Below are 20,445 nucleotides of genomic sequence, written 5' to 3'. Positions count from 1 at the left end.
AACAACAACTGACTCACTTCCCAAGCTCTCTCATCCCCAACAGACTTCATACTTGCCCCTCTTTCCAAAACTCTTGCATTTACCTCCCTAACAACCCCATCCATAAACAAATTAAACAACCATGGAGACATCACACACCCCTGCCGCAAACCTACATATATATATATATATATATATATATATATATTCTTTTTTTTTTTTTTTTTATACTTTGTTGCTGTCTCCCGCGTTTGCGAGGTAGCGCAAGGAAACATACGAAAGAAATGGCCCAACCCCCCCATACACATGTACATACACACGTCCACACACGCAAATATACATACCTACACAGCTTTCCTTGGTTTACCCCGGATGCTTCACATGCCTTGATTCAATCCACTGACAGCACGTCAACCCCTGTATACCACATCGCTCCAATTCACTTAAAACAATACTTCAACCCCAGATAAGTATTCAGCATGAAAAATGGCCCTTACACTGGGCTTTTCAAGCAAATCTAATAACCCTCACAAAAATACCAAAAATTGCTTTTGTTTTCAAATTGAACTATACCATAATGAAATACTTCTACATCAATGCAGATCCCGTGATCATTCAGCAAACACTTACCATCAAACTGATATTGGATGATATTGTTGAATGTTTCCAAGAGGAAGAATACAAGATGGTGGTGATGTGGTGCTGAGAAGAGGAACCATGGAGTGGAGAATGCCTCTAAGAGATGTAGCAGCTTATTAGATGCCACCATGGACATGGTCTTGATGTACGGTGACACTGTAAGAAAGGATGACGTCACTTAAACAGAAGGTGAGCCAAATGATGGACTAAGAGTGCTCTTAAGATACAATGTTCTGATTTTGAAGACTGCACAAAAGTTCGTAACATAATGCACATGTTTATTTCATATCTATATCCATCAATTAATTCTTTCAGGACAATGCCCACACTACCCAAAGGCATCTGGTATGAATGAACCTCAAAAAAGCTATGAGCCTAATTTTTCCCTCTTGTATTTGCAGAACCCCAGAGTAGCAGGGAAATGTAGACATCTTTGGCATGAAAAGTTTCTTGATGAGACTATATTCAAAGTGATACAGACTAGCTAAAGATGACTTTTCATTTATAAATGTAATCTCCAGCAGGCCTGGTGAAACCTGACTGTCTGTGTCTATATATGTATATTCATTATTATCATCATACTTTGTTGCTGTCTCCCGTGTTAGCGAGTTAGTGCAAGGAAACAGACAAAAGAATGGCCCAACCTACCCACATACACATGTATATATGTAAATGCCCACACACGCGCATATATGTACCTATACATTTCAGCATATACGTACATAAACATACACAGACATATACATATATACATGTGTACACATCCATTCCCGTTGCCACCCCATCACACATAAAATGGCACCCCTATCCCCCCATGCGCATGCAAGGTAGCGTTAGGAAAAGACAACAAAGGCCACATTCGTTCACATTCAATCTCTAGCTGTCATGTGTAATGTATCGAAACCACAGCTTCCTTAACACATCTAGGCCCCACAAGACTTTCCATGGTTTACCCCAGACACTTCACATGCCCTGGTTCAATCCATTGACAGCACGTTGACCCCGGTAAACCACATCGTCCTAATTCACTCTATTCTGACCCTGGTATACCACATCGTTCCAATTCACTCTATTCCTCGCATGCCTTTCACCCTCCTGTATGTTCAGGCCCCAATTGCTCAAAATCTTTTTCACTCCATCCTTCCATCTCCAATTTGGTCTTTCATTTCTCCTCGTCCCCTCCACCTCTGACACATATATCCTCTTTGTCAATCTTTCCTGACTCATTATCTCAATGTGACCAAACCATTTCAATACACCCTCTTCTGCTCTCTTAACCACACTCTTTTAATTACCATACATCTCTGTTACCCTTTCATTACTTACTCGATCAAACCACCTCACACCAAATATTGTCCTCAAACATTTCATTTCCAACACATCCACACTCTTCCGCACAACCCTATCTATAGCCCATGCCTCGCAACCATATAACATTACACATGACAGCTAGAGACTGAATGTGAACGAATGTGGCCTTTGTCGTCTTTTCCTAGTGCTACCTCACGCGCACGCGGAGGGAGGGGGGTGCTATTTCATGTGTGACGGGGTAGCGGCAGGAATGGACAAAAGCAGCATGTATGAATATGTACATGTGTATATATGTATATGTCTGTGTATGTATATGTATGTATACATTGAAATATATAGGTATATATATGAGCGTGTGTGGATGTTTATTTTGTCTGTTTCCTTGCGCTGCCTCGCTAATGTGGGAGACAGCAATAAAGTATAATAATGTATAAAATATATACAATATATATTATTTATTTATTTTATTTTGCTTTGTTGCTGTCTCCCGCATTAGCGAGGAAGCGCAAGGAAACAGACGAAAGAATGGCCAAACCCACCCACATACACATGTATATACATACACGTCCACACACGCAAATATACACACCTATACATCTCAATGTACATATATATATACACACACAGACATATACATATATACACATGTACATAATTCATACTGTCTGCCTTTATTTATTCCCATCGCCACCTCGCCATACATGGAATAACAGCCCCCTCCCCCCCTCATGTGTGCAGGGTAGCGCTAGGAAAAGACAACAAAGGCCACATTCGTTCACACTCAGTCTCTAGCTGTCATGTAATAATGCACCGAAACCACAGCTCCCTTTCCACATCCAGGCCCCACACAACTTTCCATGGTTTACCCCAGACACTTCACATGCCCTGGTTCAATCCATTGACAGCACATCGACCCCGGTATACCACATAGTTCCAATTCACTCTATTCCTTGCACGCCTTTCACCCTCCTGCATGTTTAGGCCCTGATCACTCAAAATCTTTTTCACTCCATCTTTCCACCTCCAATTTGGTCTCCTACTTCTCCTTGTTCCCTCCACCTCTGACACATATATCCTCTTGGTCAATCTTTCCTTACTCATTCTCTCCATGTGACCAAACCATTTCAAAACACCCTCTTCTGCTCTCTCAACCACACTCTTTTTATTTCCACACATCTCTCTCACCCTTACATTACTTACTCGATCAAACCACCTCACACCAAATATTGTCCTCATACATCTCATTTCCAGCACATCCACCCACCCTCCTCCACACAGCGCTATCCATAGCCCACGCCTCGCAGCCATACAACATTGTTGGAACCACTATTCCTTCAAACATACCCATTTTTGCTTTCCGAGATAATGTTCTCAACTTCCATACATTCTTCAAGGCTCCCAGAATTTTCGCCCCCTCCCCCACCCTATGATTCACTTCCGCTTCCATGGTTCCATCCGCTGCCAGATCCACTCCCAGATATCTAAAACACTTTACTTCCTCCAGTTTTTCTCCATTCAAACTTACCTCCCAATTCACTTGACCCTCAACCCTACTGTACCTAATAACCTTGCTCTTATTCACATTTACTCTTAACTTTCTTCTTTCACACACTTTACCAAACTCAGTCACCAGCTTCTGCAGTTTCTCACATGAATCAGCCACCAGTGCTGTATCATCAGCAAACAACAACTGACTCACTTCCCAAGCTCTCTCATCCACAACAGACTGCATACTTGCCCTTCTTTCCAAAACTCTTTCATTCACCTCCCTAACAACCCCATCCATAAACATATCAAACAACCATGGAGACATCACACACCCCTGCCGCAAACCTACATTCACTGAGAACCAATCACTTTCCTCTCTTCCTACACGTACACATGCCTTACATCCTCGATAAAAACTTTTCACTGCTTCTAACAACTTGCCTCCCACACCATATATTCTTAATACCTTCCACAGAGCATCTCTATCAACTCTATCATATGCCTTCTCCAGATCCATAAATGCTACATACAAATCCATTTGCTTCTCTAAGTATTTCTCACATACATTCTTCAAAGCAAACACCTGATCCACACATCCTCTACCTCTTCTGAAACCACACTGCTCTTCCCCAATCTGATGCTCTGTACATGCCTTCACCCTCTCAATCAATACCCTCCCATATAATTTACCAGGAATACTCAACAAACTTATACCTCTGTAATTTGAGCACTCACTCTTATCCCCTTTGCCTTTGTACAATGGCACTATGCATGCATTCCGCCAATCCTCAGGCACCTCACCATGAATAATACATACATTAAATGACCTTACCAACCAGTCAACAATACAGTCACCCCCTTTTTCATAAATTCCACTGCAATACCATCCAAACCTGCTGCCTTGCCGGCTTTCATCTTCCACAAAGATTTTACTACCTCTTCTCTGCTTACCAAATCATTTTCCCTAACCCTCTCACTTTGCACACCACCTTGACCAAAACACCCTATATCTGCCTCTCTATCATCAAACACATTCAACAGACCTTCAAAATACTCACTCCATCTCCTTCTCACATCACCACTACTTGTTATCACCTCCCCATTAGCCCCCTTCACTGAAGTTCCCATTTGCTCCCTTGTCTTACGCACTTTATTTACCTCCTTCCAAAACATCTTTTTATTCTCCCTAAAACTTAATGATACTCTCTCACCCCAACTCTCATTTGCCCTCTTTTTCACCTCTTGCACCTTTCTCTTGACCTCCTGCCTCTTTCTTTTATACATCTCCCACTCATTTGCATTCTTTCCCTGCAAAAATTGTCCAAATGCCTCTCTCTTCTCTTTCACTAATAATCTTACTTCTTCATCCCACCACTCACTACCCTTTCTAATTAATCCACCTCCCACACTTCTCATGCCACAGGCATCTTTTGCGCAAGCCATCACTGCTTCCCTAAATACATCCCATTCCTCCCCCACTCCCCTTACCTCCTTTGTTCTCACCTTTTTCCATTATGTACTCAGTCTCTCCTGGTACTTCCTCACACACGTCTCCTTCCCAAGCTCAATTACTCTCACCACTCTCTTCACCCCAACATTCTCTCTTCTTTTCTGAAAACCCATACAAATCTTCACCTTAGCCTCCACAAGATAATGATCAGACATCCCTCCAGTTGCACCTCTCAGCACATTAACATCCAAAAGTCTCTCTTTCGTGCACCTATCAATTAACACGTAATCCAATAACGCTCTCTGGCCATTTCTCCTACTTACATATGTATACTTATGTATATCTCGCTTTTTAAACCAGGTATTCCCAATCACCAGTCCTTTTTCAGCACATAAATCTACAAGCTCTTCACCATTTCCATTTACAACACTGAACACCCCATGTATACCAATTTTTCCCTCAACTGCCACATTACTCACCTTCACATTCAAATCACCCATCACTATAACCCGATCTTGTGCATCAAAACCACTAGCACACTCATTCAGCTGCTCCTGAAACACTTGCCTCTCATGATCTTTCTTCTCATGCCCAGGTGCATATGCACCAATAATCACCCATCTCTCTCCATCAACTTTCAGTTTTACCCATATCAATCTAGAATTTACTTTCTTACACTCTATCACATACTCCCAAAACTCCTGTTTCAGGAGTAGTGCTACTCCTTCACTTGCTCTTGTCCTTTCACTAACCCCTGACTTTACTCCCAAGACATTCCCAAACCACTCTTCCCCTTTACCCTTGAGCTTCATTTTACTTAGAGCCAAAACATCCAGGTTCCTTTCCTCAAACATACTACCTATCTCTCCTTTTTTCTCATCTTGGTTACATCCACACACATTGAGAAACCCTAATCTGAGCCTTCGAGGAGGATGAGCACTCCCCGCGTGACTCCTGTTTCCCCTTTTAGAAAGTCAAATATATATATCTATATTATTTATTTATTTATTTTGCTTTGTTGCAGTCTCCTGCGTTTGCGAGGTAGCGCAGGGAAACAGACGAAAGAAATGGCCCAACCCACCCCCATACACACGTATATACATACACGTCCACACACGCAAATATATGTGTGGAAGTCGAGAACATTATCTCGGAAAGCAAAAATGGGTATGTTTGAAGGAATAGTGGTTCCAACAATGTTGTATGGTTGCGAGGCGTGGGCTATGGATAGAGTTGTGCGGAGGAGGATGGATGTGCTGGAAATGAGATGTTTGAGGACAATGTGTGGTGTGAGGTGGTTTGATCGAGTGAGTAACGTAAGGGTAAGAGAGATGTGTGGAAATAAAAAGAGCGTGGTTGAGAGAGCAGAAGAGGGTGTTTTGAAGTGGTTTGGGCACATGGAGAGGATGAGTGAGGAAAGATTGACCAAGAGGATATATGTGTCGGAGGTGGAGGGAACGAGGAGAAGAGGGAGACCAAATTGGAGGTGGAAAGATGGAGTGAAAAGGATTTTGTGTGATCGGGGCCTGAACATGCAGGAGGGTGAAAGGAGGGCAAGGAATAGAGTGAATTGGATCGATGTGGTATACAGGGGTTGACGTGCTGTCAGTGGATTGAATCAGGGCATGTGAGGCGTCCGGGGTAAACCATGGAAAGCTGTGTAGGTATGTATATTTGCGTGTGTGGACGTGTGTATGTACATGTGTATGGGGGGGTTGGGCCATTTCTTTCGTCTGTTTCCTTGCGCTACCTCGCAACCGCGGGAGACAGCGACGGGGTATTAAAAAAAAAAAAAAAAAAAATATATTTCTATTATTATTATTATACTTTGTCGCTGTCTCTCACGTTAGTGCGGTAGCACTAAAAAACAGATGAAAGAATGGCCCAATCCACCCACATACACATGCATATACCTACACGTCCATACATGCACATAATCATACCCATACATTTCAACATATACATATATATACACACACAGACATATACATACATACACATGTACATAATTCATACTTGCTGCCTTTATTCACTCCCATCACCACCCTGCCACACATGAAATGACAACCCCCTCTCCCATATGCGCGCAAGGTAGCGCTAGGAAAAAACAAAGGCCACTTTTGTTCACACTCAGTCTCTAGCTGTCATGTATACTGCATTGAAACCATAGCTCCCTTTCCACATCCAGGCCCCACAGAACTTTCCATGGTTTATCCCAGACGCTTCACATGCCCTGGTTCAATCCATTGGCAGCACGTCGGCCCTGGTATACCACATCGTTCCAATTCACTCTATTTCTTGCACGCCTTTCATCCTCCTGCATGTTCAGGCCCCAATCACTCAAAATCTTTTTCACTCCATCTTTCCACCTCCAATTTCGTCTCCCACTTCTCATTCCCTCCACCTCTGACACATATATCCTCTTTGTCAATCTTTCCTCGCTCATTCTCTCCATGTGACCAAACCATTTCAAAACACCCTCTTCTGCTCTCTCAACCGCACTCTTTTTACTACCACACATCTCTCTTATCCTTTCATTGCTTACTTGATCAAACCACCTCACACCACATATTGTCCTCAAACATCTCATTTCCAGTACATCCACCCTCCTCTGCACAACTCTGCACAACCTCGCAACCATATAACATTGTTGGAGCCACTATTCCTTCAAACATACCCATTTTTGCTTTCCGAGATAATGTTCTCGACTTCCACATATTTTTCAACGCTCCACGAACTTTCGCCTCCTCCCCAACCCTATGATTCACTTCCGCTTCCATGGTTCCATCTGCTGCCAAATCCACTCCCAGATATCTAAAACACTTCACTTCCTCCAGTTTTTCTCCATTCAAACTTACCTCCCAGTTGACTTGTCCCTCAACCCTACTGTACCTAATAACCTTGCTCTTATTCACATTTACTCTCAGCTTTCTTCTTTCACACACGTTACCAAACTCAGCCACTAGCTTCTGCAGTTTCTCAGCTGAATCAGCCACCAGCGCTGTATCATCAGCGAACAACAACTGACTCACTTCCCAAGCTCTCTCATTCACAAAAGACTGCATACTTGCCCCTCTTTCCAAAACTCTTGCATTCACCTCCCTAACAGCCCCATCCATAAAAAAATCAAACAACCATGGAGACATCACGCACCCCTGACGCAAACCAACATTCACTGAGAACCAATGACTTTCCTTTCTTCCTACATGTACACATGCCTTACATCCTCGATAAAAACTTTTCTCCACTTCTAACAACTTACCTCCCACACCATATATTCTTAATACCTTCTACAGAGCATCTCTATCAACTCTATCATATGCATCGCTACCCCGCGCGTCAGCGAGGTAGCACCAGGAAACCAGACAAAAGGCCACATTCGTTCACACTCAGTCTCTAGCTGTCATGTATAATGCACCAAAACCATAGCTCCCTATCCACATTCAGGCCCCACGGATCTTTCCATGGTTTACCCCAGACGCTTCACATGCCCTGGTTCAGTCCATTGACACCACATTGACCCTGCTGTACCACAGTGTTCCAATTAACTCTGCTCCTTGCACGCCTCTCACCCTCCTGTATGTTCAAGCCCCGATCGCTCAAAATCTTTTCCACTCCATCCTTTTACCTCCAATTTGGTCTCCCACTTCTCCTTGTTTCCTCCACCTCTGACACATATATCCTCTTCGTCAATCTTTCCTCACTCATTCTCTCCACATGTGCAAACCATTTCAACACACCCTCTTCTGCTCTCTCAACCTTACTCTTTTTATTTCCACACATCTCTCTTACTCTTACATTACTTATTCAATCAAACCACCTAATACCACATACTGTCCTCAAACATTTCATCTCCAACACATCCACAACCCTATCTATAGCCCATGCCTTGCAACAATATAACATCGTTGGAACTACTATTCCTTCAAACATACCCATTTTTGCTCTCCGAGTTAGTGTTCTCTCCTTCCACACATTCTTCATCTCTCCCAGAACCATTACCCCGTCCCCCATCCTGTGACTCACTTCCACTTCCATGGTTCCATCTCCTGCTAAGTCCACTGCCAGATATCTAAAACACTTCACCTCCTCCAATTTTTCTGCCTTCAAACTTACCAATAAACTTGTCCCTCAACCCTACTGGACCTAATGACCTTGTTCTTATTCACATTTACTCTCAACTTTCTCCTTTCACTCACTTTATCAAACTTGGTCACCAACCTCTGTAGTTTTTACATGAATCGGCCACTAGAGCTGTATCATCGGCGAACAACTGACTCATTTCCCAGGCCCTCTCATCCACAACAGACTGCATAATATATGTATATTATACTTGGGGATAGGGGAGAATGAATACTTCCTTTGTCTTCCCTGTTTGTCATAGGAGGTAACTAAAAGGGATGGGAGCATGGGGGCTGGAAATCCCCCAACTTTTACTTTTCCTAAAGAAGGAATGGATAGAGGGGTCAAGTGAGGAGTTTTCCTTCAAGTGCTTACACATCTGTTCTTGAACACTACCTTGCTAACGTGAGAAATGGCAAGTACATATACTATATGGGCTTAGATAGTTCAAAATCATGCTCCTTCTACCCCCACTTAGTTTGGAAAGAGGAATCAAAAAAGTTACTTAGCTTATCAAAAGACAACACAAACAGTGTAAGATACAAATGTAGAAGACAATGAGGATCTACCATTGACGAGAATAGTGAGTAGGCAGTCAAAGAGTGGCTGAAGTCGCTGGTGGCCTGTGGTGATAATCTTATGGAACACAATGATCATCAAGTCAGCATGCGTGCCTGGAAGTATTGAGAAAAAGATAATTATTGCTAATCACTGTAAAACATACTGCAACTGGCATGGTGGTTCATACAACATTTCTTAGATTCTTTAGGTTTTTCATCATTACCCAACAGTATCTACACTAATTTCCCTAAATACTTAAGATGCTCAAAACTTTAGACTTTACTCAACTGTAGCACCATCATATCTATTCTTATACATTATTCACTGAAAACAAGCACACCTGATTCCAACCTGTAAATACTGGGATGTCCATCGGAACAGAAGCAGTGTAGGGCTTGTTCAGTCGGACTCCAAAGTTTCTCTCACCACTCAGTAGCAGTAAAATAAACACCCCAATATGCATCAACCCCACTCTTGCTGCAATTGAAATATCCAATTACATTAACCCTTGTAATACTACAATGAAATTTTGAGAAATTCATGAAAACATTTAAAACCTATCAAAGACTGATTTAAAAAAGCTTAACATATATACAACATACAATTATATATCCCCTATGAAAAAAAATTGTTTTAGGAAGTGAAAGGATACATCCCTTTGGTAACATTATCATGGAAGCACGATGGTTTGCCATCTGCTCTTACCTTGATCTGACAAATGGACAGTTACCACGTAGAAAGCATTATCAAGTTATTACTTAATTATCAGGAAAATATTCCCACTTTGCGCTTGTCTGCCTTTATTCATTCCCATCGCTACCTTGCCACACATGGAATACCGTCCCCCTCCCCCCTCATGTGTGGAGGGTAGTGCTAGGAAAAGACAACAAAGGCCTCATTCGTTCACACTCAGTCTCTAGCTGTCATGCACTAATGCCCGAAACCACAGCTCCCTTTCCACATCCAGGCCCCACACAGCTTTCCCTGGTTTACCCCAGACGCTTCACATGCCCTGATTCAATCCACTGACAGCACGTCAACCCCGGTATACCACATCGATCCAATTCACTCTATTACTTGCCCGCCTTTCACCCTCCTGCATGTTCAGGCCCTGATCACTCAAAATCTTTTTCACTCCATCTTTCCACCTCCAATTTGGTCTCCCACTTCTCCTCATTCCCTCCACCTCTGACACATATATCCTCTTTGTCAATCTTTCCTCACTCATTCTCTCCATGTGACCAAACCATTTCAAAACACCTTCTTTTGCTCTCTCAACCACGCTCTTTTTATTTCCACACATCTCTCTTACCCTTATATTACTTACTTGATCAAACCACCTCACACCACACATTGTCCTCAAACATCTCATTTCCAGCACATCCACCCTCCTGCACACAACTCTATCCATAGCCCACGCCTCGCAACCATACAACATTGTTGGAACCACTATTCCTTCAAACATACCCATTTTTGCTTTCCGAGATAATGTTCTCGACTTCCACACATTCTTCAAGGCTCCCAGGATTTTCGCCCCCTCCCCCACCCTATGATTCACTTCCGCTTCCATGGTTCCATCCGCTGCCAGATCCACTCCTAGATATCTAAAACACTTTACTTCCTCCAGTTTTTCTCCATTCAAACTTACCTCCCAATTGACTTGACCCTCAACACTACTGTACCTAATAACCTTGCTCTTATTCACATTTACTCTTAACTTTCTTCTTTCACACACTTTACCAAACTCAGTCACCAGCTTCTGCAGTTTCTCACATGCATCAGACACCAGTGCTGTATCATCAGCGAACAACAACTGACTCACTTCCCAAGCTCTCTCATCCCCAACAGACTTCATACTTGCCCCTCTTTCCAAAACTCTTGCATTCACCTCCCTAACAACCCCATCCATAAACAAATTAAACAACCATGGAGACATCACACACCCCTGCCGCAAACCTACATTCACTGTATATATATATATATATATATATATATATATATATATATATATATATATATATATATATATATATATATATATATATATATATTCTTTCTTTTCTTTCATACTATTCGCCACTTCCCGCGTTAGTGAGGTAGCGTTAAGAACAGAGGACTGGGCCTTTGAGGGAATATCCTCATCTGGCCCCCTTCTCTGTTCCTTTTTTGGAAAAATATATATGTGTGTGTGTGTGTGTGTGTGTGTGTGTGTGTGTGTGTGTGTGTGTGTGTGTGTGTGTGTGTGTGTGTATGAATGAATGGGCCATTCTTCGTCTGTTTCCTGGCACTACCTCAATGATGCGGGAAACAGCGATTATGTATGACAAAATTAATAAAATAATCATTTATAAGTTATCTGTGATCTGAAGCAGCAATGGCCCACCAAGCCCTACATCTTTTATGACTTACTCATAGTAGTATCGTTTTTTTCTACCTTTTTTCTAAATGTTGAGGGCTCCAGTCACAGACAAAAGTGCACATCAGGGCTGGGCCTTAATTGAAATAAAGAAAGAATTACGAACGGAGAGGAAAAAGAAAAGACAAGGGAAAGTATTCAAGAATTTTTGAGATGTGAAAAACCTGTCTTTTGATGCCAGGTCATAGGTATTGGGATAGACATGAGAAGGTAGAGAGTTCCAAAGCTTTGATTTTTAAAGGAGGAAGCAAACATCAATATGGCCCACCCTTGAGTTTCTGATGGCCGCACAATAATAATGTGATGCAACAGCTTGCCGAGTATTGCATGGTATAGCTAGTGGTGGAGGCACACAAGCAGCTAGTTCTAGGGAGCAAAAACCAAAGTAATACAGTACCTAAAGAAGAGGGAAAGTGAACCAACATTGCAGAATAGGGCAAGGAGGTCAAGTCTGGAAGTTAGTCTGGGACAGTTTATAAGTTGGATCACTTTCGACTCGACTCTATCAAGTAAGGATACAGAGATAGAACTACTCAAAATGTGAGGACAAATTCCTTGTATAAACGGAACATCTGTTTAGAAGAGAAGTTTTAACATCAAATAGGACACCCAGTTTCTTAGAGGCAGACTTAACTATTCCTGTAATGTGGGGTTTCCAAGAAAGAGAGGATGTTACAGTAATACCAAGTATGCTCAATGAGTCAAGAGGTGGAATTACAAAACTGTCAAAGGAGAGGCGAGAGTTGTAAGGAGTTTTCGACAGAGAGATGGGTAGAAATTGGGTCTTGGAGGCATTAAACTTTGTCTACCCCACTAAGATATCCTGTACAAGTCTGAGTTTATTAAGGAAGCTGTGTCAAGATGAGATGCAGATCAAGTGAGAGAAGAAGGAGCAGAACTGAAGGATGTGGATGAATGCAGTGTTGAGTTGTCAGCACATGAGTGCATTGGATTATTCACAGAGAAGAAATTGTTGAAAAAAAAGAGAAAAAGTGTAGGGACAGACAGAACCAAGAGGGACACCACTGTTGATGGTGAAAAGAGGGGAGGCTGATTCATCAACAACCACATAGATAGACTGGCCAAAGAGAAAGCTAGATATGAAGGAACAAAGTGAGGGAGAGAAGCCAAAGGAGGAGAGGTTAATGATGAGACCCCGATGCCAAACCCTGTCAAAAGCCTTGGATATGTCATGGGCAACAACACAAAATGGAAAGAAAATAATGATATGTTTTGATATGAGACCAATTTCTTTAATGACAGAAAGTTTGAAGAATGTATGCTAGATTATCTCATCCTATCAAATATATTGGACTCAAACAGAGGATCAATTTATCATAAACTACGTCCTTAAAAAAATTCAGAAAAACAAACACAACAACAATCCAATCTTATAGCCCATACCATACATCGCCTGGGTAATAGAAAATTATCAACCAAAAACGAATCACCGATACAAAGAAGAGAAAAAAATATCAGCTGTAATTCTTGAACAGAGCGGGTGCTGGTGGTAGGTATATGAGTTCTCTAAATCTTTTCCCAGAATGCAGAAATTATTCTCCAAAACATATTCCTGGCACTGCTGACTTTTGATAGATGTATGCCGAAATGTTTTCCAATGAGCCATGACTACTGTCCACCTCATGTTTCCATGCAGGCTCCGATTTTTATTTGGTTCATATTTTTGCGTACACTTCAACTTTTGTCCCTTTTACATTTCCATGCAGGTCCTGACTATTAATATTTCAACCCTACTGGTGCTATGAGAATCAATTTACACTTGCAAAGAACAGTGCTACTGGTGTTAACCTACACCTTTAACTTCCTGCCACACTTAAATTCCGCACACATTGCAGAGTCTATTTGCCGGCTATTGATGCCAACCTAAACAAAGGATGAGTCACTGAAGAAGCCTAGAAGTTTCAATATCCCTGTATTGATCACAGAGGAGAGTTGGATGCCTTTTCTTAGGAGATGATGTATCTACAGTAAATCTCCATTAATCAAAGGCACACACTTCTCAGGACATGCCATGCCCCCACCACTACATCAGCATTCTTACACCATGAAAACAAGGCAAGTGGTGGATGGAGTTGCCATATGAGAAAGTAATTCCCTCATTCTGATGTGTGTGAAGAGTAGAGTGAAATTATACAATGTTAGCAGAAGTATGGCAGACACACCTGTAAGAATGGGAGGCAGATCCCAAGCAGAACCAGCAATTTGTAAGATTAGAAAGTAGTGATTACAGACCTAGTCTATATCCCTTTGATAAGCATGACTGTGGGATCTTAATTTATATGAAAAGAACGTAAGTCTGAGGGATGAACAACTTTTTGTCTCTGTAGCAGTGTCCTGAGAGCATAGAGAGACATATTTTGGTAAATTAACCACTCTCATATTTTGTAAAAATGGTGAGAACAATGGAAGTAAGGGGAGTGGGGGAGAGTATCATTAAATTTTAGGGAGAATAAAAAGATGTTCTGGAAGGAGGTAAATAAAGTGCGTAAGACAAGGGAGCAAATGGAAACTTCAGTGAAGGGCGCAAATGGGGAGGTGATAACAAGTAGTGGTGATGTGAGAAGGAGATGGAGTGAGTATTTTGAAGGTTTGTTGAATGTGTTTGATGATAGAGTGGCAGATATAGGGTGTTTTGGTCGAGGTGGTGTGCAAAGTGAGAGGGTTAGGGAAAATGATTTGGTAAACAGAGAAGAGGTAGTGAAAGCTTTGCGGAAGATGAAAGCCGGCAAGGCAGCAGGTTTGGATGGTATTGCAGTGGAATTTATTAAAAAACGGGGTGACTGTATTGTTGACTGGTTGGTAAGGTTATTTAATGTATGTATGACTCATGGTGAGGTGCCTGAGGATTGGCGGAATGCATGCATAGTGCCATTGTACAAAGGCAAAGGGGATAAGAGTGAGTGCTCAAATTACAGAGGTATAAGTTTGTTGAGTATTCCTGGCAAATTATATGGGAGGGTATTGATTGAGAGGGTGAAGGCATGTACAGAGCATCAGATTGGGGAAGAGCAGTGTGGTTTCAGAAGTGGTAGAGGATGTGTGGATCAGGTGTTTGCTTTGAAGAATGTATGTGAGAAATACTTAGAAAAGCAAATGGATTTGTATGTAGCATTTATGGATCTGAAGAAGGCATATGATAGAGTTGATAGAGATGCTCTGTGGAAGGTATTAAGAATATATGGTGTGGGAGGCAAGTTGTTAGAAGCAGTGAAAAGTTTTTATCGAGGATGTAAGGCATGTGTACGTGTAGGAAGAGAGGAAAGTGATTGGTTCTCAGTGAATGTAGGTTTGCGGCAGGGGTGTGTGATGTCTCCATGGTTGTTTAATTTGTTTATGGATGGGGTTGTTAGGGAGGTAAATGCAAGAGTTTTGGAAAGAGGGGCAAGTATGAAGTCTGTTGGGGATGAGAGAGCTTGGGAAGTGAGTCAGTTGTTGTTCGCTGATGATACAGCGCTGGTGGCTGATTCATGTGAGAAACTGCAGAAGCTGGTGACTGAGTTTGGTAAAGTGTGTGAAAGAATAAAGTTAAGAGTAAATGTGAATAAGAGCAAGGTTATTAGGTACAGTAGGGTTGAGGGTCAATTCAATTGGGAGGTGAGTTTGAATGGAGAAAAACTGGAGGAAGTGAAGTGTTTTAGATATCTGGGAGTGGATCTGGCAGCGGATGGAACCATGGAAGTGGAAGTGGATCATAGGGTGGGGGAGGGGGCGAAAATTCTGGGAGCCTTGAAGAATGTGTGGAAGTCGAGAACATTATCTCGGAAAGCAAAAATGGGTATGTTTGAAGGAATAGTGGTTCCAACAATGTTGTATGGTTGTGAGGCGTGGACTATGGATAGAGTTTTGTGCAGGAGGATGGATGTGCTGGAGATGAGATGTTTGAGGACAATGTGTGGTGTGAGGTGGTTTGATCGAGTAAGTAACGTAAGTGTAAGAGAGATGTGTGGAAATAAAAAGAGTGTGGTTGAGAGAGCAGAAGAGGGTGTTTTGAAATGGTTTGGTCACATGGAGAGAATGAGTGAGGAAAGATTGACCAAGAGGATATATGTGTCGGAGGTGGAGGGAACGAGGAGAAGAGGGAGACCAAATTGGAGGTGGAAAGATGGAGTGAAAAAGATTTTGTGTGATCGGGGCCTGAACATGCAGGAGGGTGAAAGGAGGGCAAAGAATAGAGTGAATTGGAGCGATGTGGTATACCGGGGTTGACGTGCTGTCAGTGGATTGAACCAAGGCATGTGTATGGGGGTGGGTTGGGCCATTTCTTTTGTCTGTTTCCTTGCGCTACCTCGCAAACGCGGGAGACAGCGACAAAGCAAAAAAAAAAGAAAAAAAAAATATTTTGTAAGGAGACAGAAGCCTACACTTATCCTATGCAAACAACTCAGTGGTAAATGCAGCCAAATGCTCTTCTAGATGGCAACTCTCAGCCAATCAGCAACATCCACAAGACATAGAGCTTACACTTCACTGGCCTTGGGTGCCAGCTTAAAAGTGGTCACAGAAGGTAAGAGATACCTTTTTGAAAAAAAGAAAAGGAAATGGCCAGGCAAAGTGAAAAATAATAGAAAAAATTGCTTGCAAGACACCAGTTTGGAGAGAAAAGGATTTCATCCTTCAAAACCTTCATTTCCATCCTGTCATGTGTCTCACAACTACTGAGAGCATACCTAAATGAAGAAAATGGGTTAAAGAAAACCTTAACACAAGACTAACCCCATGGCAAAGAGCTGTTAATGGTGAAGTGGAGGAACTCAGGAAATCAATTTTCCTGAAGAAGGTACCCAGAACATGGGGTATGATGCCTGTCATTGAATGTGCTACCATCTGGGAGACTACTTAACTGATAGCCGAGCTAATATGGCAGTTGCTTAAGCCAATAAAAGGCTGGAATCGTGTGATTCAAGTTAATGGAGCTTATGACTTTTAAGCAGTACGTAGTTAGTTACTGAAAAAGAGATGATGATTCTTTCAATTAAAACAAATTCATATTTCATGGAATTTATGCTACCTGTCTCCATATTGGTTTAAGAAGATTACTACACAACAGTTCACAGTTCATTACAAATGGTAATCTGTACGAATATGGATGCTGATCAGTGGTGGTGTGTGAAAAAAGTAGTGGCAAAGAGAAAACAAGGATACTAACAGTTCCTATAGTTGGTAAAGAAAAAATAGGGCTATAAAGAGTTCTTATATTTTCTAGTTACACATAGCAGTCCCATTCCCTGACATTTCTTAATGGTTTCCTTCATATAACAGAGTGATGCAAAAAGTGAGCTATGAGAGGCAAGGTAGTGCTGCAGGCACTATGGTTGCACCTAGAGGGCCCATAAGGCCTTCGTTAGGCTGGTTCATAAAAAAAAAATGGAGATTATTTCTGACAGATACAGATAAGAATGGGGAGAAACAGTAAAAGATAAAAGAACCCAAAATATAACAAAGTTTGGACTAGTACAGAGTTTTAGAATATATATCAGATTGGCAGCAGTGCAGCAGGTTGACTATGGCACAGGTTAAGATGTAAATTTTTCCCATGGGTATGCTTTTAAGGATGAGCAAGACCACAAATGAAAAATATAAAGCAACACTTACTTTCACATACTGCTAAATTTTCACCATTTTTCACTGGAAAACTCAAATTTTCAATTAATTTTGTTGTTGTCTTTGAAGGCTCCACTCACAGACAAAAGTCCATATCAAGGCTGGGCCTTGATTAAAATATAGAGAGAATTATGAAACAGAAAAAGAAAAGACAAGGGAAAGTATTTATGAGTTTTAGAGTAAGTGAAAACCCTGTCTTTTGAAATGTGCCAGGTCATAGTTATTGGGAAAGACATGAGAAGGTAGAGAGTTCCAAAGCTTTGACATGTAGGGAATAAGCATGTATCAAAACGACCCACCCTTGAGTTGCCAAAGACCACACAATAATCATGTGACACAGCAGCATGCCGAGTATTGCATGGTCTACCTAGTGGTGTGGGCACACAAGCAGCCAACTCTCGGGAGCAAAAACCAAAGTAATACTTACAGAAGAGGGGAAGTGAATTAACTGCAATGAAGGGCAAGGGGAGCTCAAGTGTGGAAGTTAGCCTGGGACAGTTTGTAAGTTGGACCACTTTTGACTCGACTCTGTCCAGAAAGAATGCAGAGCTACAACCACCCCAAAGGTGAGAGAAATGCTCCATACAAAGATAAATCAATCCCTTGTATAAACAGAGCTACTGTTCAAAAGATAGGAAGTTTTGACATCTAAATACGACATCCACTTTCTTAGAGACAGACTTAGGTATTCCCATAATGTGGGGTTGCCAAAAAAGGGTGGATTTTACAAACATACCAAGTATGATCATTGAGTCAAGAGGTGGAATTACAGAACCATCAAAGGAGAGACAAGAGTTGTGAGGAGTTTTTGATGAAGAGATGGGTAGAAACTGGGTCTTGGAGGCATTAAACTGAAATTTTTTTTTATGTATCCCAATGAGATGTCCTGTCCAATTCTGAGTTTGCTGAGGGAGCTGTGTCGAGATGAGATGTAAATTGGGTGAGAAAAGACGGAGCAAAATTGAAGGATGTGGATGAATGCAGGTGAGGATATGACTGAAAAAAGAAGAAAAAGTGTAAGAGACAGGTCAGAACCTTGAGGGACACCACTGTTGATGGAGAAAAAGGGGGTTAGCTGATCCATCAACAACCACACAGACTGACCAGAGAGGAAGCTACATATAAAGGAGCAAAGTGAGGGAGGGAAGCTAACAGAACGGAGCTTAGAGATGAGACCATGACGCCACACGCTGTCAAAATCCTTAGATATGTTAAGGGCAACTACACATGACTCTCCAAAATCTTTCAGAGATGATGACCAGACATTAATAAGATAGGAAAGAATAACATCAGTGGGTCTCACCTCATGGAAGCCATACTGGTGATGAGAGAGAAGACCATGATTTTTGAGGTGTTTAAGGATATGGGAGTTGAGGAGGGATTCAAAGACTCTAGAGATGGTAGATGTCAATGCAACAGGATGACATTTAGAGGGGTTAGAATAGTCACCCTTCTTAGGGATGGGATGTACCAATGCATGCTCCCAAGGTGAAGGAAAAGTTTTGGTTTTTAAACAGAAATGGAACAGATGAGTAAGCACAGGTGAAAGTTCACAGACACTCTTTCAGTACATGGGGATGGATGCCGTAAGGACCATAAGCCTTGCTTGTGTTCAGATAAAGAAGCGCTTTTCAGACAGTCCAGAAAGAGATTAAGGGAAGAAGTATAGGATGAGTAAGAGGAGCATCAGGGGGTGAAGGAATGTTAGAGTCATCCAAGGTGGAGTTAGAGGAGAAATGGGACCAGAGTTACTTTGTCTATGGGAGAGACAGCTATTGTACTGTCAGAATGGAAAAGTGAAGGAAAGGTAAAGCGACAGAAGTTGTTAGGGATGCCCTTAGCTAGAGACCAGAAAGACCTATCAGTGGATGATGAGGAGAGGTTACTGCACTTCCTTTGAATAAAGGAATCTTTTGCCTCATGGATAATGTGCTTACAGCGATTACAGGCAGTGATAAAAGCTAAACGGAAGCCAGAGGAAGGAGAGTTTTTCCAAGCCCAGTATACCTGATCCCTTGCCTGAATGGCTTCAGAATAGGAATGGTTGAGCCATAGACTGGATGAAGGAGTTGTCTTGGAGGAAGAGGGGATAAATGCTTCCATTCCCACAAGAATAACCTCTGCTTTGCGTTTGGTGGAGACAGTGGTTTCAACACATAAAGAACAGTAATTTACCCAAGGAAAGTCATTAAAGAAGTTATGTAAGTCATTCCAGTCAGCTTTATTCAGGTGCCAGTATTTATGCTTAGAAGGGGCTGCTGAAGGGGGAGGCGCAGTTAGAATAGATACAGTTATGAGAGTGCAATCAGATGAACCAACTGGGGGAGAGATCATGTATTTACAGCAGGATGGACTAGAGGTGAAAAACAAACTCAGAATATAGGAGAATGATCACAGTGGTCAAGAGTATGGGTAAGGTGGGAGGGAAGTTGCTACAAGAAAGGATATATTTATTACATCTTCATTTCAAATGCATTTCGTTATGAACAAAAGTTAACACAGTCTTATGTAAAATGCACAGCATTACTTAATTTTCAAGGTATGGTGATGGATCTTTAATCATCTTAATGGGACTCCAAATTTTCAGTGTAAATCCAATTTCTAGATTAAAGGGGTCTGAGAGATACTCAGTTCAAAAGTACTTAAATAAATAATGATTCACAATTGACGAAGAAACATGTGAAGCAAACTTACATTGGTCTGCACGAGCATCATTAAGATGGTACAGTATGGGAACTAGTATATCCAGCACATCACTGCTCTTCAGAACGTAGAATAAGAATTTCTGAAAGAAAAAGTCAGTCCTCTCAGACAAAAACCATGTTAATGCAGCAGTTCTAATAATAACAACTTTTAA

General features: G+C 41.7%; 1 protein-coding gene across 2 annotated transcripts in view; it reads right to left on the bottom strand.

Annotated features, from left to right (window-relative positions):
- LOC139757280 (protein HID1) overlaps positions 1–20,445 on the bottom strand; it is a 115,713-nt gene that overhangs the window by 37,604 nt on the left and 57,664 nt on the right. For both annotated transcript variants that reach the window (XM_071677627.1, XM_071677628.1), the window contains exons 8-11: positions 20,283–20,373; positions 9,902–10,027; positions 9,559–9,663; positions 610–774 (exon numbers count right to left, since the gene is read on the bottom strand). In XM_071677627.1, the coding sequence (XP_071533728.1) occupies positions 610–774; positions 9,559–9,663; positions 9,902–10,027; positions 20,283–20,373 (487 nt within the window). The remainder of the gene's footprint in view (positions 1–609; positions 775–9,558; positions 9,664–9,901; positions 10,028–20,282; positions 20,374–20,445) is intronic.

Source organism: Panulirus ornatus, chromosome 25, assembly GCF_036320965.1.
Source record: "Panulirus ornatus isolate Po-2019 chromosome 25, ASM3632096v1, whole genome shotgun sequence".
NCBI lineage: Eukaryota > Metazoa > Arthropoda > Malacostraca > Decapoda > Palinuridae > Panulirus > Panulirus ornatus.
The sequence above is the reverse complement of the archived record's forward strand: the minus strand, read 5'-3'. Positions and strand labels throughout refer to the sequence as shown.